The following is a 27,285-nucleotide window of genomic DNA, read 5'->3' as shown; positions in this document are numbered from 1 at the left end:
TTAAATCTCTCTCTATATATATCTTTCTTTCTTTCTTTATATATATATATATATATATATATATATATATATATATATATATATATATGTATGTATGTATGTATTATCTATGTATATATGAATATTTACACACACACACACACACACACACACACACACACACACACACACATATATATATATATATATATATATATATATGTGTGTGTGTGTGTGTATGTGTGTGTGTGTGTGTGTGTGTGTGTGTGTGTGTGTATATCTGTATTGTATAAGCATCCTACATTTGTTATGCACAAGTATTAGGTAGTAGCGGACAAAGAAGCAGACATATGGATTAAGATCTACCCATTACAAAATAGTATTATATATATATATATATATATATATATGGAGTAGTGTATGTATGTAGGGGTTATATAGAAATTTTTACATTTCTACAAGTATAGAGCACCGTCAGCTCATGTTAAAAGGTTTTAGAATTCATCAAATATAAAGCACAAAATACTTGAGTTCGTTCATATGCTGAGCGAGGCAGGTATAAAAAAGTTGCATATCTGATTGCAATGAGCTCAGCTCAACTCATATGTGTACTTGTGTGATTTTGAAGCTTTTATTAACACGAACTGATTGTGCTCTGTATGTGAATGTGTTTATCCTAACGTTTATTTAGTTTTAACATGTCACAGTTTCTCACGTTGTTGGCTTCTCACTGGTGAAATGCTTTATTGTCCAAAAAGTGCTAAAACAAACAACCGCAAAAATCCAAAATCGCATGGTGATCACGTGATGCCAAATGATTCCCGTGTTTTTTTTTGTTCTTTTTTTTTTTTACTGCAAAAACATGGAACATTCAATTTAATACTGAACAGAGCAAAACATGATTTTCAACAAGAATAACAGTAACAGCTAGAACAGTAATAACGGTGTGTGCTGGTAGCAACAAGAACAAGAAGAACAGTGGTAGATTGAACGCTGAAAATGTCGGCCCTTACCACCAAATACCCCGGTTGTAGGGTGCGCACTCTTCGCTTCATATTTATCGTCTGAGAAGCTGTTTATACCTGGTAAGGGAACAAGAAGGCGAAAACAGATAAAGACCCAGTTTCATGAAGAAATAGAAAAGTTTTCTCCCCATCAAAATGGTAGCTTCTTTCTTCTTTTCTGTCATTTAAAAATTTTTTTCACTCTTACACATTCTGGTGGTGGCTGATTACCATGTATATATATATATATATATATATATATATATATATATATATATATATATATATATATATACATGACAATAGTTGCTGTACCTTCGTTAAAGGTTTTTGACTATATTGTCTGACGATTGAGGACTATTAATTCTGTCATGAACTATTGATAAAACTAAAAAGTATCGGTGTGTTAGTTATACACTGGCTATAACAATATATATATATATATATATATATATATATATATATATATATATATATATATATATATATATATATATATATATATATATATATATATACATACATATCATTAACAAGATATTTTGTACTTAGCATCAAAAATACATTTATGAGTCTGTATGTGTGTGTGCGTGTGTGTGTGTATGCGTGAGTGTGCATGCACATGAATAAATGTGTGAAATGAATGATTGAATCTCTGATAGAGAAGTGACTGGATGAACTTTTACAAACATCGTTAAGATTAAATATTTATCGATAGGACAACACAGTCGACTATAAATCAGAAGAAAGTTTGCTAATATCCACATCAATATCTGTATTAATAGCTTCCAGAAGTTCGAAGCAAGTTACAACCTTAAACAATGACAGACAGCATTATACAAAAACCAAACTTTGTAGTTTCGTAGGAAATTGATAAAAACTTCAGACATTTTCTCTTCCTTACTGTAAACCGACTTCTGCTACTTTTAAACTGTATCAACTTACTAATTGTTGATAGATATCATTACTAGTTTCATCAGCTCCTCTTTTAAACTGCTTATACTCCCTAATTACTGATACAGATCATCATCGCCGATTTCATCAGATCCCGTTGTTCACTTTATAAAATGGTAACTCAGCCTGCGATTCCGATTTCGTTTCCTCCCCTAAGTAGCGTTCGGTGACTACGGGGTTATGCAAAAGTCACTTAACCCCAAAGATTTCTTTTTGCTATATGAATCTCAAGTCTTAATTGGTGAACCAACGACTCATTGAGTTTCAGGAAGTAGAAATTTTCAGTTACTCTTCCCTGATTAGAACTGAATTCGGGACAGTCCGCGTCACCAAAATCGGTGGCAAATAAAAGTTTATACATTAAAAAAACAAGGATTTGAATGATTTAATGTTTTCAGATTCGCCAAGTTAAGGTAAACTGAGGAACCGGAACTGAATTTAAGTCTCACAGAAATCAAGTTTCAGAGACGGATTGAAATGAAGCAGTCGGAGTGTTGGACACAAACAATCATCAAGCACACACACACACACACACACACACACACACACACACACACACACACACACACACACACACACACACACACACACACACACAATGCGCGCACAGAAACAGACACATATACACGTAAACATACACACATGCCCCAACATATGCATACCCTTAAGTCTGCATGATCTGCCTGCGCTGGACAACGAAGACTTGAATTAATCTTCGTCTCCACAAGTATTACACTCGCGCCCTCTTCTCAACCCAAACTAACTTCAGTTAGTCTCAATTATTATGGTTAACTCCCAGATTCTTTCATGTTACTGCAACTACAGAATCGGTATAAAAACAATTCTTTGCAGTTAAAGAATTTCCAATGAATTTATACATCCAAATTCCCACCTCGAAAACAAACAGAAGATTTATACTTGTGAAATGTTACCACACTTCTCTCCTATACATCTATCAGTCTCTCATTAAACCGTGATGCACCCAGTATTTTAAGAGAATTAGTTGTAGGGTGTACAGTGCTGTTTCAGAATTGCTGCCTAATATTTCATAAGAGGGGACAGAAAAATTAGTCCCTCATTAAGATCGCTGATACTATTATTACGTGAGAAAGCTTAGGTGTGCGCTGCACACTCGCTATTTTTGGCGGGTTTGCAACACACACCTAGCAGCTTCGAAATTTATACCCCTGACCCCCCCCCCCCACACACACACAAGCCCCATTCCGCATCGCTTCCTAGCCCCCACCGCAACCACCTCGCCTCTCACACACACATCAGCTGCATACCTGGTTCTTAAACTAAACATTCCTGGTTTCTGTTATCGTATCTCCGCTCAATCACGCATGCGCACACTCGCTCACTCACACACGTACACACAATCATACACACACAGATAATTCGAAATGCTAACAACATACAGGATGTGGAAGAAAGAGTGAAATTCTAAGAGTAATAATATAGAATTGAGGGAAAGCAAACTTCTGTTGGTGTTGAGTAATGCTTCAGCCAGATATTTCATAGGGTTTTATATACCGACTCTGTAATATGTGTGTGTGTGTGTGTGTGTGTGTGGATATATATATATATATATATATATGTATATATCTATGTATATGTATATACGTGTATATGCACACATATACATATATATGCACATACTCACACTCACACACACACACACACACACACATACACACACACGCACACACACGCACACACACACACACATACACACACACGTTACTAAAATTTTTGCCTTGAAATACGTTCGGACTCTATTCGAAGAATATATTTAGTCTTATAACAGATCGGTTCCGATTTTTAAATTTCATATTCGGTTACGTCGATCATTTTGTGTGAGAGTTTAGGTAATAATAATAATAATGATAATGATAATAATAATAATAATAATAATAATAATAATAATAATAATAATAATAATAATAATAATCCTTTCTACTATAGGCCCAAGGGCCTGAAATTTGGCGGGAGGGGTGTAGACGATTACATCGATCCCTGTACTCAATTGGTACTTGATTTATCGAACCCGAAAGGATCAAAAGCAAAGTCGACCTCGGTTTAATTTGATCTCAGAAATTAAAGACGGGTGAAATACCGTTAAGCATTTTGCCTGGCGTGCAGACGACTCTGCCAGCTCGCCGCCTTCAATAATAATAATGATGATAATAATAACAATAATAATAATAATAATAATAATAATAATAATGATGATGATGATGATGATGATAATGATAATAATAACTGAATTAACGATATTCGAAACAATGGCTGTGATTCTCTTTATGTCACGCCTAGCTTCCGGATTACGACATCGTGTCTCTATAAACAAGTAAACTGCACATATTTTAATTTTCTATTCAGTAACGAAAATAATCTCTTCATTTTTATGTGCAATACATAAGTGCAAAATAGGAATTTCGCACACTACAAGTAAGGCTTTAGTGGTTGGAGCATCGGTCTCACAATCACGAGGTAGTGAGTTCGATTCCCGGACCAGGTTGTGAGTTGTGCTCTTAGGCAAGACACTTTATTCCACGTTGCTCCAGTTCACTCAGTTGCAGAAACGAATTGCGACGTCACTGGCGCCAAACTGTATCGGCCCCCTTTTGCCTTTCCCCTTGGATAACATCGGTGACGTGGAGAGGGAAGGCTGGTTGGGAAACTTTCGAGGTGCAGCCCCATGATCTTTCATGACCGAAGGGGGCCATGGCACTGTCAATGTTGGCTTAGCTGACGGAAACTTGGAAGTCACTATCTTTACTATAAATTCATACTCTTCAAAAGTTTAGAGTAACCCTATTATGCTTATATATATATATATATATATATATATATATATATATATATATATATACATACATACATACATATATATATATACGTGTGTTATCATTTAGTTTTATTTCTAGATACTTTACCAATGAAGGAAGATCCAGTTTGTAGCCCAGATCCATGGTTCCTCCATTAGAATCCCAACATTAGCAGGGAATTTGTGCATGTATGTGTGTATATGTTCAAAAGTTTGTGCAGATCTGTATATTTTGCTTATGAATGTGTATGATTACATACAGTTGCGTGTTTAGACATTTGCATATGGACTTAAGTATGTATGCATGGATGTGGGAAATTATGTATGTATAAATCTCTATGTATATGTATAGAAACACACACACACACACATATACAATCACAGACAAATGTATGTCTGTGACTGTATGCATATAAATATACAAACTATATATATATATATATATATATATATATATATATATATATATATATATATACATATATATATATATATATATATATATATATATATATATATGTATATATATATATATATATATATATATATATATGTATATATATATATATATATATATATATATATATATATATATATATATATATATATTAGTGTGCGCATGTATGTGTATGTACGTATTTGTGTACGTCTATATGTACGTATATCCGTATACATTTCTATGCCATATGCAGCCCAGGTGTGCAACAAGACTGTTTAACCACTAAATCAAAGACAAGCTGCGCTATCAGTCAGTGATGCCACCGAACGAGGAGCTGGCAACATTCCGCTCGTCATCTTCAGCGGCATCTTAATATCTTCACTTCAATCACCACCAACGCCGCCACCGCCGCCGTCACCCCCACCCCCACCACAGGTGAAGTTGGCAGTCTACCACTTATAATAGAACTTGGCAACTTGGAATTCGTTTCAAGCTTCCGACACCGCCATCCCTGCCCCCAGGCCTTCGCCGTGTCTTCATTACAATAGAAACCGTCATTCCCAGTTTGGTATTCCAATGTTGCTGTTGATGGGAACGAACGGAAGGATTAATTAGGATAAATTTCTACACTCTACTCAGTCGCACACACACACACACACACACACACACACACACACACACACATACACACACACACACATACACATACGCATATACACACATACACACACACATACACATACACACACATACACATACGCATATACACACATACACACACACATACACATACACACATACACACACACATACACATACACACATACACACATACACACACATACACATACACACATACACACACACGCACACATATATTAACTGGAGAAACACGAAGAGGAGTTGATTGAAATATAGGTGTGTACAATTATATTCAACACGTTCGTGTACACTCTTATGTGGAGATGTCTTAACTGTTTGAAGAAAATTATTGGCAGTGACTTCGAAGTTTCGGCTGGCTCACCTTTATTAGACAGTCTAATGAAGGAGAGCATGCAGAAACTTCGAAGTTACTCTTGTAAAAATTTTAAAGATATATATTTCACAAAAACTTATGGAATAATCCTTCAGGTTAATATTGATTTCAAATTTCAGCACAAGGCCAGCAATTTCGGGGGCGGGGTTAAGTCGATTACATCGGCCCTGGTACTTATTTTATTGACCCGAAAGGATGAAAGGCAAAGTCGACCTCATCGGAATTTGAACTCAGAGCGTAAAGACAAACGAAACGCCGCTCAGCATTTTACCCGGCGTGCTACCGATTCTGCCAGCTTGCCTTCAGTTTTAATATTCTTTTCTACTCTCGGTACAAGGCCCGAAATTTTGGGGGAGGGTGCTAATCGATTAGATCGACCCCAGTCCACAACTGGTAATTAATTTATCGACCCCAAAAGGATGAAAGGCAAAGTCGACCTCGGAGGAATTTGAACTCAGAACGTAGAGACAGACGAAATACCGCTAAGCTTTTTCACCCGGCGTGCTAACGATTCTGCCAGCTCTCAGGCTCAAAAGATGTAAACGATTGTTCAGTTTAATATTAAATTGCTTTCATATATAATTTGGCATAAAATCAGATGTTATAATATATATAACTAATACGATTTTATATTGCCACACACACCTGTTGCCAATATTCTTAAAGTATCTTGAAATCTATAAAACAATGATGGAATGGTAAAGTGCGCGTGCAATAGGATCCAAAGAATCATACAATCGTCTGTTTTGGCAATTAGTGACTATAAACAGAAACCATTTGTCTTATTCCGACGAGTGGTTCTGCCGGAAACGTCTGAGTTTCCATCTTCCCCTTGGCAAACCAATTTATTCCATATTGGAACCGTTCATTCGTAAAATACGTTTCTACATACATAACTAGGAATTCCAAAATGGTTTATGAAATGAATCCAATGTAATCCCAATGGTTTAAACGAGATCAACATAATCTGTGTGTTCAGTTAATCGTCGACGGATGAAACACCAATGGAGCGTACAAGGAAAGGACGAACTGTGTAGGAAAGTTAGCGCTTGTAGTGTATTGGTGAATGAAGTTTTGTCTTCTTTTAACAGTTATCCTCAATAATATTAGCATAACCAACGGCCATTCTGGAGCACAGTTATTGCCTTGCTGAAGTCTGTTGACTTCTGAGAGTTTAAGTATTTTCTGAGTTAGAATTCGGATGACATCATTGGGGAGGGACTTATTTTTGGTACATCTGAGTTGAAAGAGGGAAGGCACGTAACTTAGGGGTTGGGATGTTGCACTCACGATCGTTAGGTTGTGAGTTCAATTCACGGGCCGGCAGGAAAGTTGTGTGTCTTTGAATAAGGTACTTCAGTCCACGGTGTTCGATTTGATTTATCTCAACATCGGTGCCGGCGGAATCTAGGGTTTATACTTGCGATGGACTGCCATCACGATTAGGAGACGTTCTAAACAGCCTGAAAACCCAGACAGGGTCTGGCCTCATGAACTGCGTAGCTTAGAGACAGACTTCTAAGTCTGAGTTGATAAAATAAAGAGGAATATACAGCTTGTCAATTCAGACTGCAAATACGCAGAGATAAGAAATACAGGGATATCTTAATTAGCTTAGGACTAACGAGGGAATTCTGAGAATCGGAGGGTGGAAGAGCAGAAGGATCTACATGAGTGAAGAACTACAAAATTACTTTGGGAGAAGTTCTGAAAAGCAACAGCTAACTGGAATGTGATGTAGGATACTAGGACTTCATTGGTTATGTGTCTGTAGAGTTCAAGCTGTCGGTTACAGAGTGAAGAATAGATTTGAAGGTCACGAAAGGTGATGGCCGTTGACAACTATCTTATGTATACAGATCTGATAGATTGGAAATGTGTGTGTGTATAAATGAATATGAATAGGGTCAAATATTTAATTATGTTATATACATTTCCATAGAATCGGAATTTATCTTGTTTATAATTATATTACATACAAGAACACTATAACTAAACCATTTCTTCAGATATCAGTTTATTAGCAAAATGTATTTTAACTATATTTTGAATGTAAATTGATGTCTGACGAAATGGACTGTTTATTTTATTCTATTATGTAATATATTAATAAGCGAATAAGTAACCATTCTATGGAAACGTACGTAACTTAATTAAATACTCTCCAATCATATTAATTTATTACTCAACGATAAATTCGCAGCGTCTTGTTATATAAATTAGATTTACAGAGTGTTTAATATCAGAATAAAGAAGTTAACATTGTATTATTTATTTTATTGATTGGTTGATGGAAAATTAGTATCGCTGGCATTCTTTTAGAGTACCTTATTAACCAAATACTCACAGAAAATGCTACTGAGTTGATTGTTGGATCATATGCCTCCTCGACTACTTGGATGTGTGTGTGTGTGTGTGTGTGTGTGTCTGTGTGTCCCGGGAGCATGCCTCTATCTGCTTGCACGTACGCCCGTGATGTGTGTGTTTGCCCGCACGCGCATGTGCGAAGACCTGGATTCCTCAAAGTTCAGGGTATTAAATTCCCAAAACCTTTGATGTTGACAACGTTTCTCGATCCGTTTCATGTTATCTTAAGTACGTTCATGTTGTTGTTAATATTGTTGTTGTTGATGTTGTTTGTATGTTGAAACACCTGAACTGGAATCAGCATCACCGGGAAGCTGCTGATTGCAGAAGCAGAACAGTATTAAGATATATAGCATCCTAGTTATATATATATATATATATATATATATATATATATATATATGTCTGTGCGCGTGTATGTATATATCTATAGACACACACACACACACACATGCACACACGCTCACATACATATGTATATACAAACACATGCATACAGGCATAGATGTATTATATTATACCCACATACAGAGAATCTTAATGCAATATACCAGCAACAGATGGTTGGATCATTTCGATACAAATACACAATCTCTCGTTATATATAGTACGCATGTGATACACACACAGACACACACACACACACACACACACACACACACACACACACACACACACACACACACACACACACATTTAGTGTATTCATTTATCAGTAAATGTTTGCCAAATTAATTATATATGTCTATTAACTGGTATTTATTTTTCTATGAAATAAATAATCGTTATTCCGACAAAATGTATTCTGTCTGAGAATATACATATATATAATTTAGACTACTTTTTTCATCATGTATTCAGGTGAAGGTAACATAAATTCAAAGGAAAAGATGATAGAATCTATGTTAGGCCTATAGGGGATTGTTCTCCGTTGAACTTGCGATGTCGGAATCGAACGACTGACCACGGAAATTTTAATAAATGTATTATTTTTTGTCGATGCTGCTGCACTCACTTCCCATAGCGATGCTGCATTCCAAAAACTGATAACCTCACCACACCTTGTGGTCTTTTCACGTTGACCATTAATATCAAGAGAACGGAGGTGATATCGATGGAATAGAGTCAGCTCCGGTTGTCCAACTGCGTGGAGATATTCTAAATAATGTTAGAAAGTTTGTTTTCTTGTGATGCGATCTGAAATATCCAGTACGTTATCTCTAGATGAACGGAAGAATTGGCAAAGTTGCATCAGTATTCGGGAAACTTCACAAAACGCTGTGTAAAAATGACAAGCTTATAACAAAGACTTCGATGATTCTAATCTACTCGACATGTGTTCTCTAAAGTTATAATGAAAGTGAGAGAGAGAAGACAGCTTCCAAGTGCGCTCTTTAAGAAAGATCCTTTGCCTCAAATAGCAAAAAAAAAAAAATGAACTCCGAAGAGCACAAGTCTCTTCACTCTACACGATACTTAGATGAAGATGACACAGATTTTTATAAGGAATGTTACACGAAAGGATAACTCCTGAATTCTCAAACAAGTGTTGCGTGTAGAACAAGTAGAAGAAAGAAGGAGAATAGAACATCGAAAGCTGCGCTTTACGGCCCAATATTAAAAATATCCTTAAAGAATTCTCCATCGATTAAAGGAAATGGGAAGAGTCAGCAAAGGACCACAGTCTGTAGCGATCAGCTGTGAACAGAACCAAAGCTTATGAAGATAACCGCATATATATATATATATATATAGATATATATATATATGCATGTCTCTCTCTCTTTTTCTCTCTCTCTCTCTTTTTCTCTCTCTCTCTCTTTTTCTCTCTCTCTCTCTTTTTCTCTCTCTCCCTCTCTCTCTCTCTCTCTCTCTCTCTCTCTCTCTATATATATATATATATATATATATATATATATATATATATATATATATATATATATATATATACACGCACACAGAAACATGCAAACACACTCACATTCTCAGCCATACAAATATAAGACACCCATATTTATAATTGCGTAGAGATAAGCAAATATACAAGCGAATACTTCTTATAAAGAGGATTGATAGAATATATATTTTTAAATATAAAACATTTATCAACAACAAATCTATTGTTATTTTCTTCCAGACACACACACACACACACACACATATGTAAAATGTATAGATTGTGGTATATGCGTGACGTCTGTTGGTACGTAAGACCAATTTCATTGAGATACACCTTAAGCCTAATTATCATATTATTTACATAAACCGGACACCTACACATCAGGGCCGAAGCGAACGTTTAACATAGATCCCCACTTACATCACAGCTCATCTGTTTATCGTATTTTAGTTTATCTTCTCTTAATATCAAATATCTTTCTCTAGCTCGGCTCTTTAACCTCACACTAAAAATAGTCCTTTTCGTACAGGATATATATATATATAAACACATACACACACGCGCGTATACAAACAGCCATTGATGTACATCAGTCACTGTATCTGCTCGCTATTAATAGTCATTTTATGACTGATAATATCCATTCGGCTGATATATAATATATACATCCTCTCAGTCTCTACCTCTGGTTATATTTAGCGTGTTTTTAAGGCGTTTGTTTACTCATAGTAATTTAGAACTTCACAGGTGCAATGGTCGAACAGTTATGATATTGTATTACTTCGTTCAATGTTGTGAGTTCAATTCTCCTCCAGGATTTTCTCGCCCCACTTAAAAAAACAAAAAACTATGGGATCTTTCAGTATTCTTCTACTCCCTTCGAATTAAAGTGCAAGGTTTCTGAACCAAAAGTCGGTGACACTGATTACTTATTAATAAATTTCTCAAATGTTATCAAATCAATAAAAACTAATTTAAAACTTAGTTTCATTACCAGAACGAATAACACCCTAAAATTTTGATTTTAGTCCATTTTAAATAACTTTAAAATATCAGTTTTGTTCAATATGATATCCAACGGCGGTCCTCCCTTGATCAGGCCCTGTACATGTGAACCTTCTCCAGCACGCTCTATACGACGTGAGAGGACCCGTACCCTCCCTTGTCACCGTTAAGTAGACTACTGTAGCTACGGTCATCCATGACTAGACTTGGGATAAATACTGAAGAGGTATCGCTTTGCATTCTCCAGGCAGATAGGATTTGAACTCAGAATGTAGAGAGCCGGAAAATATACCGCAAAGCACCTCTGTCGATGTGCCAATGATTCTGCCGATCTCCCACCCGCAAAGCTACATGAAATGAAGTGTCTTGTTCAAGCACACAACACGCTGTTCTGTCCGGGGACGAACCCACGATCGCTTGATCATGTGTACAACACTGTAACCACTAGGCCACGCGCCATCACCAATATTACATTATATTATTTCCATTCTTGGTGAAGTTTTCAGTGAAATATGGCCGTGCTGGAGCACGAGTTACATTGACCTCTCTAATTATTTCGTGGCCATATCAGGGCAACGCTTTTAGGGATATAATTGGTTACATTGATTTCGGCATTTTTGGCCAACTCGGAACTTTGAAAAAGTGAACTTGGGAAAAAAAACAACCCCAGAGGCAGTAGACATACCTGACTTTAAATACCATAGTTATTGCTCGACAGGATGCGACAGATGAATAAACTAAAATACAGACTAATATATATATATATATATATATATATATCAGCCCCAGAACGGCACTGGTACTTTATTTATCGGAGCCGAAATGATAAAAAGTAAAGTTGACGTCGGTGGGACTTGAACCCATAACATAAAGAGCCACAACTATTACAGCACATCAATGTATTCGACGTTCTAACCATTCTGGCAAATGGTTATCTTAATGGTGATGTGTTGTTGAATGACAAATGACGTAGAACAAGAGTTGAGCTCGCTCTCTGCAAACCAAATAGTGAGTCACGGTTTAAATCCCGGCTCAAAAATATTTCACTTCCTTTCACCACATGCATCATATGAACATCAGGGCTGGAAATTTGTAGAATCATCAGAACATCGTATTGAATACCCTGTGACTTTTACTCCAGCTCTCTACGTTCAGAGTTCAAATTCGCCAGGATCAACTTTGTCTTTTATCCTTTCAGGATTGATTAATAAAATACCAGAACAGTTTCAGAGTTGATTCTTCTATTTCTCTCCAGATTCGTTTCAAATTTCTTTCTCGTGAGATTGAACATCTAATCCAAAGGTTCAAGCCTTGTGAGGTTCTGCATATATATATTGTTATTTACACCACCTGTCCTCGTCTGTTGTTGTCTTTTTCGTAAATTCTCCCATATATATATATATATGTTATACTATATTCACCCCTTATAATTATAATTAATATATACATATATTATACTAATAATTAAAATATACATACACACACACATATATATATATATATGCATATACATATACATATACATATATATATATATATATATACATATATATATATACATACATATATATATACATATATATATATATATGCATATACATATACATATATATATAGATGTACATATACATATGTGTGTGTGTGTGCGTGCGCGCGCGCGTGTGCGTGCATGTATCTCTAATTATACTAGTCTGGGAGTGAATCTGTTTTGTAAGCAGTTTTCTGTTATCAAATGAGAAATAAAGTGACCGTGAGAGAGACTGAGGCACGCGTTCAAGCGGTGTGCAGATATTTTTAGATATCAGTACATGTGGTGGTGACAAATTAGATATCAGCTGTGGGTTACTGGATATCATGTCTCTTCCCTTACCTCCCCACACCCACCTCTCTCTCAGTGTGGGTGTCTATAACTGTTTATCACATATTACATGTCATTCTGTGGCTTGGATTTCAAAGGCTTTGTTAAACCTGCAGTATATCAGCACACACGTACGCACACACATGTCTGTATGTGCAGACACATGCACGCGCGCGCGCACACACACACACACACACACAAAGACAGTCACGCGCACACACATACATGGAGTTATACGAACGTACAGGCACGCTTGAAAACGCGTGCCCACTGACATTCATACCCATTAACACATATATAACAATACAAACTTATACAAAACTTTTCAAAAACATTTTAGATTTCGCTGATGACATATTTCAGCCTTTCTTTTAAACTTCGATATTTAAAAAAAATATTTATTTCCAAAATTTTTTTATATGGGTGTGTGAGTGGGTGTGGGGGTGTATGTGTGTGTGTATGTATACATATACATGTTCATAGGTTCAAGGCTTAGTGTGATTACACATAATGATATTGCATGATTGGTCTTCATGCATAACCTTATATATATATGTATATATATATATATATATATATATATATATATATATATATACAAGAGTTACGGAATGGAGTAGGTAAGATCCGGGTTACATATGTTTCATAGCGGGCGGGGGAGGGGGTGACCTCAGAGGTGGTAAAAATCCAGGCCAAGGATATCTTAGAATCATAGAATATATTAAAGAATAATGTAACGACACGGCTAGTATGTTTTATATACATATACATATATATATATATGTATATATATATATATATATATATATATATATATATATATATATATATATATATATATATATATATATATATATATATATATATATATATATATATATATATATATATATGATACATAGTAAATGCAGTTTATATCACGTCTCCTATGTACATTTCGCCATTGTGGTTCTTTGCATCGTATGCAAATGGATGTTCCAAATGCAAATGGATGCTGAACCGCAACAGGCAGATGAAGTGTTTGAAGTTGAACTACACACACACACAAACACATACGCACATACGCACACGCGCGCGCAAATGCGCATACATACATACATACATACATACATATATGTAGAGAGAGACAGAGAAAGAGAGACAGGCATAGATAGATAGATAGATAGAGAGAGAGAGAGAGAGAGAGAAAGAGAGAGAGAGAGATAGAGAGAGTTTTTGAATGGAGGCAGAGGGAGGAGACGGCGTCGTGGATTGTCGATGAGTGTTTCCTTGATTTCAGTGGTGTTTTCAAATACTAACACGGAAAAAATTAAAGAGGGACCTTTCCTATAGACCCGTCTACAACATTCCCTCTCCTCCCCAGTAAAGATGACGCATTACAAATAACGCAACCAAAATACCGACTTATGTAGTTAGACCACGTAGGCTATGATATCGTCATCATTTTTCTAGGACCTCTGCCAATTGGCACAGGTGTGGAAGGTTTAGGGTCACTTGAAAAGCTGGTTCAGATATTATCCCCAAATTGAGAAAAAAGAAAAATTTCATGTTCCCTGATGGAATTTGAAATTAGATCTATGATGCAACAAAGCCCACTGACCGGAATTCTTCACAGTATTCTCTAAAACTATTTGTGATATAAATAAACTGAATACAATCCAACTGGGAATCGAAACCGGGCTGCAGATTTAGCAAGGTGTGAGATTACCATCACACTACATCACTGACTGCAAGGAACGAATAGTATGTTAATTGCCGTCCTAGATTTACATACATTATACAACTATCAGCTGACAATAGTGATATCGCCCTCCCCGCCGATATTGATATCCCACGCCAGCCCCTGTACCAACATACGTATATCATCTACCGCCAGCCTCCACCATCAATATACATATACCGACTCCTTATAGAATCTATCCAATTACCTAATACGAGGGAAGCTGGAATATTAATAGCTGGTACAGATATCTTGAAGATCGTATCAATTACCAGTGCAGGTTGAAACTTAGTGCTACCCTCGAGTAGATAATACATGCAACCTACCTAACTGTTCTTGGTACCTTGAAGGTCGTCGTATTAATTAATAATATTAGGGTTGAACCACGTTAAAACAAAGTACGCTGGGATAGGTGTTTTAGAATTGTATATTATTTGGGGCGACCATTAAACAGAATGCATTAAAGAATAATGTAACGACACAACTAATATGTGTGTGTGTGTGTATGCATATATATATACACACACACACACACACACACACACACACACACACATATATATATATATATATATATATATATATATATATATATATATATATATATATATATATAGATAGATATATATATATATATATACACACACACACATACAAGTAATGAAGGTTTAATTTCTTCGTAAGGGATTATTTATAACAAACCGGATCCAAACTAGTGCTAAGAAATATATATATATATCTGTATTACTCTACCTCTGGTATTTGAGTACTCTTTTTTCCACCTTGTTGCCCATTTATGTGCTTACTCCGGTATATATATATATATATATATATATATATATATATATATATATATATATATTGATAGGAAGGACAACAAAGGAAAGAAGGAGATCTCGATATTATGCAAATAGAGGAATTTCTCTGTAAAATATGTGACACTTATTCAGTAGCCATGATAAAACTCCGAGTTTCGGATGCCAGGGTGGGAGCCCACGCTAACATCTCTTCAGCTATCTGGCCTTTGAAAATTCCTGTGAAAAATGACCGTTAAAAACAAAGGGAAATTTTTATTTTTTTGCCTATCTATCTATCTATCTATCTATCTATCTATCTATCTATCTATCTATCTATCTGCTAAACTACTAAAGAAGGCGAGGATTTTTATAATGAAATTATATTGGGCCTTGGTACATTGTCAGTCATGTTTCTGCTCATTGACAATACAATATCCTTCCTACTCAAATTTAAATCCTGACGAAGATTTTTTTTAAAAGGTGTTTAAATTAAAAGTATCGTATCTGGTTAAGATATATTATTTTTGAGAAAAAACACGACTTCTCTTATAGCATCCAGGACCCTCACAACGCTACCTAATGAAACCACAACGTTCCCAAGCAGAAGTGGGCTACCACCCGGGATGATGGCCACTGAATTAAGGGTACAAATATCTGTGGAATACACAGCCATTTATACTATAACAAGGGTTGATAGTTCAGTTGATCGAACGACGGAAGTTACATGTAAGCATGTATGTATGTGCTTGCTTATGTATGTGCCTGTATGTGTGTGTGTGTGTGTGTGTGTGTGTGTGTGTATGTGTGTGTGTGTAAGAAATGATTGAGATTCACTTGAATTTGGTACTTAAGTTGAAGCACCAAGTCAGTCCGGTATTATCCGCACAGCTCGAAGTAAGGTGAATAAAATCAAAATAAGCAACAGGATATCAAGTAGTGATGCACTACGACCGTTTCTAGCGGCTCCATTTAATTGAACAATGCAATCATTACATCAATTTAAATGCAGTGCCGTCATCAGCTCTACAAATAAATAAATAGAACTTTAACCAGCCGGACACATTAATATGATTTTAACAGAGCAAGAAAATTTGTGAAAAATTATATGAATGTGTCCGACTGGTTAAAATTCTATTTATTTATTTGTGCAGCTGAAGATGGCATTGCATTTACATTGATGTAATGATTGCATTATTCAATTAAATGGAGCCGCTTGAAACGGTCGTACTGCATCACTACTTGATATCCTGTTGCTTATTTTGATTTTACACACACACACACACACACACACACACACACACATATATATATATATATATATATATATATATATATATATATATATATATATATATATATATATATATATATATATATATATATATATATATATACTAACACACATATACGTATATATTCAGCTATCTATATCTGCGAGAATGCGCATGTATCTATGTAACCGATGATGGTGGTGGTGGTGGTGGTTGTTATTATCCTTCGCCCTGGTGGGAAATAAATGAAATCATCATTATTACCTCCGCCTTAGCGAAGGCGGAGGTATTGTTTTCAGTCGTGTTTGTCTGTTTGTTTGTTTGTCCATGGACAAGATATCTCCAGAACTGCTGGATGGATTCGGATGAAACTTTCAGGGATGTTTGGCCACGTGACTGGCACGAACTGATTAGATTTTGGGATCAACCTGGTACTGGACAAGGATTCTGGATTATTTTTCCGGGTTTTTTTACTTAATTTTTGAGAGCGGTCGGGTTTGTTTTTAGTATTCTCGTTTGTGAGGTCAATCGAGTTTATTTCAGATATTCTCATTGAAAGAAATCATCTCCGGCTAATCATTGAGAGGATGTTGATGTTGCCCTGGCGGAGGTTTGCGATCTCTGAGTGCTCTTGTTATTATTATTATTATTATTATTATTATTATTATTATTATTATTATTATTGCTGTTGTTGTTGTTGTTGTTATTATTATTATTATTATTATTGCTGTTGTTGTTATTATTATTATTATTATTATTATTGTTGTTGTTATTATTATTATTATTACTATTATTATTATTATTTGGTAATCTATTAATATCTTTTCAGAAATCGTTCTGTATCACTCCAATTGTACAAATTAGCAACAGAAGGATAGCTACATTCATTAACATCTCACCACCTTAATTTTCAATATTTCAATAGTTAAGACAATGTAATTCGTTAGTTTCGAAATTATTTGGTCCCCTCAGTGACAAATACCTCCGACGTTTTAAGCTAAGCCGAAAATGCTTGTTCTGATGTAAAATTCATTAAACGGAACATCTTGTGCGAAAGATAACCAGGTAATAACTAAATTAATTTATGCAATTAATATAAAAGTGACTATAACACTCTTAGATGAAATACCGGCGTGTATAACATTTATAACATATATACAAATGCGTAACAATATTAGCTGTAAAATAATTATTTAGTTTTGCAGTATCAATTTGTTAGTGTTAATACATTATTGTCATTTTTACTATAGAAAATTATACACAACCAACTAGACTATCGTATTGTGACTATGAGAGGTGGTGTGATAGAAACAGAAGACAGGAAAAAGGAAGAGGGATATCCAATCGGAAAAGACAGGCGATTCCGAAATACAACCGCGTAAATTACAACAAAGATGACGACGAAGGCGGTGAAGATGACATGAAATTCGCAGACGTTCGAAAGAGGGATCAGTACTTCGTGAAGAAAATAATGCTTATTTTGTGTGAAGGATATTACATTGATGGACCAGTTACCGAAGAGCAAATAGGGCTGGGATACGAAAGACACGAAAATGAGCAGATTTTGGTAAACATGATACCAGAATATCATTATAACTTAAGGCAGATATATCCGGAGTGAAGTACGTTTTTGTGGTTTCGCCCCATTCAAACGATGTTTATGGAGATTTCTGGGAGCACCGAATCCCAGTGCTCATAGTGGTAGATGAGCAGAGGCATGGCGTTCAGTTGTTTCTATCTGTGTAGAGTGGCATTCTTTATGCACTGAGTTCAAATCTCTCCGAAGTCGATTTTGCTTTCATTCTTTTGAGGATCAATAAAATTAAGTTCCAGTCATAGGGTTGATAATAATCAATTAGCCTCCCTCTCCCCTCAAAATTGTTGAATTTGTACCCACATCAGAAACTATTATCATTATCATCATCATCATCATAATAATAATAATAATAATAATAATTATTATTATTATTATTATTGATTTTGTTATTGTTATTGTTCCCAATTATTACTATTATTCTGGTAGAATCGTTAGCGTGTCGGACAAAATGCTTAGCGGCATTTCGTCCGTCTCTGCATTCTGAGATGAAATTGTTGTTGTTGTTGTTGTTGCTAACTGATAGAGGAAGCGAAGTGGCGAGTCGTGTGGGAGTCGCATGGAATGCAATGCATTATTTGATCCGTTTCTCTGCACTCCGAGTTCAAATGACATCAAGGTTAACGTTACCCTTACGTCATTAATAATAATAATAATAATAATAATAATAATTATAATAAAGGATTATTAGCCATAATTTCAGCGTAATTATACAAATATTAAGGTAAAAGACACAAAGCCACAGATTTGTGAGTGAAGGGAACTGTCAGTTTATACTAATACATTATGTGTGTATGTGTGAGTGTGTGTGTGAGTGTGTGTGTGTGTATAAAAAATAAGAAAAAGATAACAATAACGCGAGGACGTGGTACATGCAAAGTATTAGCAGACGCTCAAGGAAGGAACGAAAGGTGGTTTTACGTTTCGAGCAAAGCTCTTCGATATATATATATATATATATATATATATATATCATGTATATGAATTATACATATATATGCATATTATAGCATACACATGTCCATATATATATATATACTAATTTTCTTTATGTATATATATACGTATGTATTCATGCAACTATATACATACATTTCTATCAAATCATACTTAATCTGCCACATTACATGTATATTTTTACATATACACACACATACGTACATATACATGCATACATACATGCATACATACATGCATACATACATACATATACACACATACACATACATATATATATATATATATATATATATATATATATATATATATATATATATATATATATATATATATATATACATATATGTATATTTTACTCCATTTTTCGTCATTATTGCTAATGTAACAGGTCGTTTCATTTTGATTCATTCTGAATGGGTTTTTTTTTGTTTCTTTTTTTTTTTGTATGTTAACGGTATTTGGCCCCAGGACAGCGGTGAGGTGTGTGGATATATTTCAACGAAACGAACTCACGGCAATACACTATGACAGACTACGCCGCAGCGTTCCCCCACCACACGGCACAGGTAGTAAGTCCCACAACCATTACGAGCGACTCACGGAATCCGTCCATTCAGACATATACAATTTCTCATATTAATAATAATAATAATAATAATAATAATAATAATAATAATAATAATGGTTTCAAATTTGGCCACAGGGGCAGCAATTTTGTGGGATTAGTCGATTACATCGACCCCAGTGTTCAACTGGTACTTATTTTACCGACACCAAAAGGATGAAAAGCAAAGTCGACCATGGTGGTATTTGAACTCAGAACGTAGCGACGGGCAAAATACCGCTAAGCATTTCGTCCGGCGCGCTAACGACTCTGCCACCTGGCCGCCTTAATGATGACAACAATATTAATGATAATAATAATAATAATAATAATAATAATAATAATAATAATAACGACTTCAAATTTAGGCACAAGGCCAGCAATTTCCGGGGAGAGGAAGTCGATTAAATCGACCTCTAGTGCTTGACTGGTACTTATTCTATCGACTCCGGTGGAATTTGAACTCAGAACGTAAAGACGAACAGAATGACGGGCAAAGCATCTTTGCCCGTCAGGCTATCGAGTCTACCAGCTCACCACCAATAATGATAATGAGCTTTTCTATTATAGGCACAAGGCATTATTATTATTATTATTATTATTATTATTTCTGCTCTAGGTACAAAGCACGAAATTTCGGAGGATGGGTTAGTCGGTTACATTGAATCGAGTGCTCGACTGGTATTTATTTTATCGACCCCCAAAAGAATGAAAGGTAAAGCCGACCTCGGCTGAATTTGAACTCAGAACTTAAATACTCGGAAGTAATGGTGCTAAACATGTTGTCCGATGCGCTAACGATTCTGCCAGCTCGCCGCATAAATAATAATAATAATAATAATGGTTCCAAAGTTTGCCACAAGGGCAGTCATTTGGAGGGAGGGGATGTGTCGATTACATCGACCCAGTGTTTAACTGGTACTTAATTTATCGACCCCGAAAAGATGAAAGGCAAAGTCGACCTCGACAGAATTTGAACTCAAAACGTAGCGGCAGACGAAATACCGCTAAGCATTTCAGTATTTCAATAATAATAATAATAATAATAATAATAATAATAATAGTAGTAGTAGTAGTAGTAATAATGTGCTGAGGATGTTGATGATGCTGATGGTGATGATGGTTGAATATGTTTGTGTATAGAATTGAAACTGATATTGTCGTTCGTTTTGTGTTTGTTTGGAAAAATTGTTGGAAATCGTGAGAAAGAGAAGAAAGTTAGTGTTCGGCTTACCCCGGTCTACCAAACGTCCAGCAGAAGCTTGTGAAGAGTGTTGAACTGAGGAATGGTATGTGCCACGATTGCTACGACTGACAACCGACGTCTCTGACTAAAAATGGTGCGCGATGGCGGTCTGTAACTGCATGGATATTTAAGGAGCTGAACGGGTACTCCAAGCAGTGTGATGTATTTCAGTAGATGAGACGTCAGTCAGATGGAAGGCGCAGAGAGAGAGAGAGACAGAGAGAGGGGGAGAGGGAGTGAGAGTGGGAGAGAGAGTAGATGTGAGCGAGCGAGTAGAAGTGTGAGAACAGTGTGCGTGATGCACGTATAGGGATGGTGAAGGGCAGCAATCGTTAAGATGGCGACGGTGAAGAGAGAGAGAGAGAGAGAGAGAGAGAGAGAGAGAGAGAGAGAGAGGCACGCAAACAGACAGGTAGGCTGACAGGCAGGCAGGCAGAGAGCTAAGACGAACAGACAGAGAGGTAAAAGAGTGAGTCGAATGAGGGGGAAAGTTTTACAAGTTTACGGAAGGAGTGAGTCAATGAGAAGATAGCGAGGGAGAGGACGGGGGATGGGTATTTGTAGTGGTGGTGGTGGTGGTGGTGGTAGTTTTAATAATGCTTGTATTGATAGTTGTAGTAGTATTGGTAGCAGTGGTGATGGTGGTGGTGGCAGCAGAGACAGTGTGATAGTGTTGACGAATGTAGTATTAGTGGTGGAATTGGTAGTACAGCGGTGAGGGTGGAGGGTATTGGGCTAGAAGAGGTGGTGATGGGTTTCTTGTTGCTGTTGTTGTTGTTGGTGGTGGTTATAACGACGATGATGATGATGGTGGTAGTGATGGTGTTGGTGGTAGTTTGTTTATGAAATACAGGTTGTATGTAATAATATACTCCATTATCTACGCAGCTATCTCGCACTATCTCTTTCCACACTCCCTCTGTATCCATGCATCCATGCATATATATCTATATACATACATTCATATATGCATCTATATATATTTATATATATACACACACATACATAAATATATAATAAACACACACACACACACACGCACGCACGGATGCACGTGCATCAGCGGCGAATGGTGGTACTTAAGCCAACGGTTGCAATGTTAAATTGCAAAGGTATATAACTGAAGTAGGGTACAGTAGGGTACATAGAATGTGTATGTACCCCGTTTATTGAGGTCTCTCATAAAGATGAGAGGTTTATTATATTCAAATCGGATTTATTCGTTGCATTCATTTGCGTAACTCAGACACATGTTACACGCGATGCATTCACACCAGGGGACATCATTTCCTACATGCATACACACAAAACGAACGCACTCACATGTATAAACCTTAGCCGTCACTGGCAAGCGAATATGGCACAGTAGCGGCGGGGCACCAAGGATGTAACTCTTGCTTTCTTCTCTTTCTCTTGATTCTCACCGAAATTACCAAACGAATAAACACAAAACATACAAACACAAGAACATTTTTGTTTCAATTCTATGCACGAAGATATTTAATCATCATCATCATCATCACCATCATCACCATGTGTGTGTGTGTGTGTGTGTGTGTGTAATTTTCAGGAACCGATTGAATCAAGGTATTTCAATAACGAAGGCACAGCGGTAACACGTACATCCGCGCATAGATACACTCTCACATATCTGAAGGCAGAAATAGTCTGTTGTGTCTGTGGATACAAATGCCATCAACTGCCGTCACTGATGATTAACATTGGTGTTATTAGTCATCAGTAATGGCCATTAATTCCCATTCCATAATCTCTTAAAGTCCTGCCCAGATATTCTATCAAAATATAACCATTCCTTGAGTTACAGAAGCGTTGCATTCCTGAAAATATTGCTTTAACCTGGAATTCTGCAACGCGGAACGTACTTCCCGTTGACTTCCGTATACATGGACGTCAAAGGAAGTGAATAAGAAGATAGGCTTCGCGTTGCAGAATTCCACGTTACTGAAATGTTGTGACGAATGCGGCGTTTCTGTAACGCGGTGGATGCGTGGGAGTTTCTTTTGAATCGCGTCTGGGCTATTTCGTACTTAAGAGAGTTCTATCTATCTATCTATCTATCTATCTATCTATCTGTCTGTCTGTCTGTCTGTCTGTCTGTTTGTCTGTCTGTCTGTCTGTCTGTCTGTCTGTCTGTCTTCTTGACTATTCGTAGGTCAAAGGGGCATGCAACGTCAACTGTATAGCACATGTAGTGCACCTTGCCCTCCACCACTAGGTCCGGTTTGTTATGCTCTGGCACCTGACCTGTTTGGATTGGGAAATCCCAGAGGATTTTGCTAGTCTCCGACTGCGATTTGTGCTCACGCCACGTCTTGCCTCTCTCTCCAGCCCCCACTTTTCGCACAGTTTCTAATGCAGCACTTTCGCTACCTTGAAGTGGTTTGGGACAAGTCTAGGGAATTCGTTTGTGATATGGGCAATGGTTTCATCCTCTCTATTGCAGATGCGGCACAGCGGAGACACTGGCTCATATCGTCAGCCATTAAAGGACTACTTTCGGAGTCGATAAATTAAGTACCGGTCAAGTACTGTGATTGATGTGGTCGACTATCCTCTTCCTCACAAATCCCAGACCTTGTGCCTATAATAGAAAGGATTATTATTATTATTATTATTATTATTATTATTATTATTATTATTATTATTATTATTATTATTATCATTATTATTAATAATAATAATAATAATATTATTATATGGTGTTTTGGGAGAGTCATTCAGTCAATAAAAACATGCACACTGGTTGTATTTCGCTTCTTATTTATTTATTGGTTCGCCAAATGGTATCTCTTCAGTACCCTTTTCTTTTCAATGATTCCTCTTTGTCTCTGGATTCTTCGAAATTAAATCACAAATGTAGACAAAGACCTTAACATTATTTGAACTGCGTCTGTGTTTCTGTAAGTTTGTATATATGAGTATGAATATTTCAACAAAAGAGATAATTTTTGAGACGCAATATCAGCCACCATAAATATGTGGCATGGTTATATTCTAAACTATAATAATTCTGCTGAATTTTCTTATTAATCTTGTTAGCAATCATTGTTGTAATATCATTGACACCTGTAAGGTGTTCTGTTTCATTAAGGTGCGTTGATTGGTTGGGGAGAATTTTTAGGGTTAATTTCAGTGGTGTAATATGGTGAAAAGAACCTCAGCATACTGTTGTCTGTACTCTATGCCAGCAAAATATCTGTGCAGCTATATTGACAAAAATAACGCATTCGTTACCTTTAGCCCTCACCACCGCCATCTACCTGTCAACATTCCCTCTACTCGTCACCTTTACCATCTATCGCTATCACCCCCGCCCCCACCCCCACCACCACAACCAACAACAACAACAACAGCAACATATTAGTTATCAGAACCGCCGTAATCACGACAATCGTGAATATCATCGTCATCATCATCATAACCATCGTCGCTGTGCATGCCGCCGCGCTGCATAATCAACGTGTGTGTTTCTACCGGGAGGAATGAGTGGGAGCGTGAGTGTGTTACGTGTAAGGTAAACAAAGCGACAGAAACGTCTCTGAATATTTTGTACGATCAACAGTTATGGTCGGCTGTGTACTCTTCACAAGAATGTGAAGAAAATATGAATAATGGCTGGATCGATCGTTATGCTGAATCGTTTGGCATACAGCTGAGTGTATGTTAATCTAATACAAAGGTGTATTGAGCACTTTTAGCTTTTGTACCAAAACAAACTAAATACTAAATATTATATGTGTGTATGCATTCACGAACTCTATATATGTGTGTGTGTGTATACACACACATTCGTATATATAGAGAGAGGTGGTAAGAAAGTCGTGCAGATGTATATACAAGACTATATCTAATATAATAGAAGATATGTCAGCCACTCCACCACACTGCTCCAGGGAAATGCAACCTTTTGGAAGCCTCGCATTCTTTAAAATCTTGGCGTAATACTGAATTCTGTAATGCGAAACCTATTTCCCATTGATTTCCATATTTTAAGCGATCTAACAGATTTCATTCGTTCTCTCACTGAATGCATATAATTTTTATCAAACATCTCTCGTGAGGAGAAAATGCTGCCTTTAACTTGCCCGAGATTGTGAGCAATATAGAAGCCTGGCTACGACAACTGCCGTTTGTGCACCATAAGTACTTTCTACATCATAAATTTGTTCCTTAGTCTCAGCTCATGATCTTCATACATTCGTCGTCAAATGATTAAGAATTGCTTTGGTACATTTTATGTGCTGCTGAATCTCCACATTTAGAATCTGTGTTCTGTAAGAGGTGACAAACCACATATTAAAAGCACTCTACATTTTATACCCTCTGTTCCTGCACCCAAATGGCTTCACCAGATTCCTGCTTGTTATGTAATTCTTTTTTTCTTTCCTTTTTTACACGATCGCATATGCTTCAGTTTAAAAGCTGATTATCAGGAATTATTCTATTGAAGCCACATTAACTGTGGCAACATCGAACTGAAGTTCAATGACCGATGTAGTGGTGGCCTTTATTCTGGCACAGACTCTGCGAAGGTTGATTATCTTTCCATCTGCACAATATGAGATCTGGGCACCCCGTGGCAGTTTACACTATAATAAGCTCAAAACCTGCTGAGAGGAAGCTTGAAAAAAGCTAAGGAGCTATTACATAACCGTTCCTAAATTCAGATTTTACGTCAGTCGGATCTGTTGTGAAAAACTTGTATTGTTCCTCGGGTTTCATGTTGCAGCGAAAGAACCCGCGTGGTTTTAATGAAATTTTGCAGATAATTATGTTTAGTTAGGGCATTCTTCAGAACTTGACGATTTGCAGAATCAAAGAAAGCCGGGTAAAACGGTTTGTGAGTACAGATCACATTAATAATGCCTCAGGAAGATCGAAAAAATAATGTGATCCAGTTGGGCGAATTACCGATAAGAGCTTCAGTCGGTCGAATAGGATTCATACCACAACTTTTCCAGCATTGGACAAACGTGAGGCAATTCTGTAGTTGTCACTGATTTGTCTACCTTCTTGAAGATGGTAATTATAGCTGCATCTCTTTCTCTCTCCCTCTCTTTCTCTTTCTCTCCTTCTCCTCTCTCTCACTCTCTCTCTTTCTCACACACACACACAAACACACACATATTCACATGCATACATACGAATATATATATATATGTACGTTATACATACGAGTACATAGATGCAAGCATTCACATGTACATAGGAAACGAAAATCCTTATAAGTTTTCATTTAATGTATCATTTAGAAGACCAGAACACTCAAACTCATTAATAATAATAATAAATAGACTAATTAATTAATTGGTTGAAAACATAAATAGACAGTAATTTTGTTAATGATTTCACAGGCGATGTCTATACTCTAATTGATTCTAAAGACAGTATATAATAACTACTTGCTGCCAAAAGAATAGGCACCGACTGCATTTTCAGTGAAGTATGTTCACTGAGAGATAGATTTACAAAAGTATCTTTCGACAACAAAGTGCATATACACACACACACGCACACATATTTATATGTGTGTATGCATGCATATACACATGTATGTATTATGTATGTATGTATTATTTATGTACATATAGAGATAAGGAGGGAGCGACGGATGGATGTAAGCTTATAAGGGTACCAAACAAGAAGATCGCTTGGCAAAAACTAAATAGGTTAATTGGTTACCCATTTAGCAGTAGATCA

At 36.3% G+C, this 27,285-nt stretch overlaps 1 protein-coding gene across 18 annotated transcripts in view; it reads right to left on the bottom strand.

Moving 5' to 3' along the window:
* Positions 1-21,667, bottom strand: part of LOC106874353 (uncharacterized) — a 98,866-nt gene extending 77,199 nt beyond the window's left edge. For 6 of the 18 annotated variants that reach the window (XM_089338574.1, XM_089338575.1, XM_089338578.1 and 3 more), the window contains exons 1-2: positions 21,553-21,667; positions 993-1,061 (exon numbers count right to left, since the gene is read on the bottom strand). In XM_089338574.1, coding sequence (XP_089194700.1) covers positions 993-1,034 — 42 coding nt within the window. In that variant the 5' untranslated portion in view covers positions 1,035-1,061; positions 21,553-21,667. Of the gene's footprint in view, positions 1-992; positions 1,062-21,552 lie in introns of those variants that run through there. The other 12 variants (XM_089338579.1, XM_089338580.1, XM_089338584.1 and 9 more) reach the window with 2 other exon arrangements.
* Positions 21,668-27,285: the final 5,618 nt, after the last annotated feature.

Source organism: Octopus bimaculoides, chromosome 20 (assembly GCF_046866305.1).
Source record: "Octopus bimaculoides isolate indiv1 chromosome 20, ASM4686630v1, whole genome shotgun sequence".
NCBI lineage: Eukaryota > Metazoa > Mollusca > Cephalopoda > Octopoda > Octopodidae > Octopus > Octopus bimaculoides.
The sequence above is the reverse complement of the archived record's forward strand: the minus strand, read 5'-3'. Positions and strand labels throughout refer to the sequence as shown.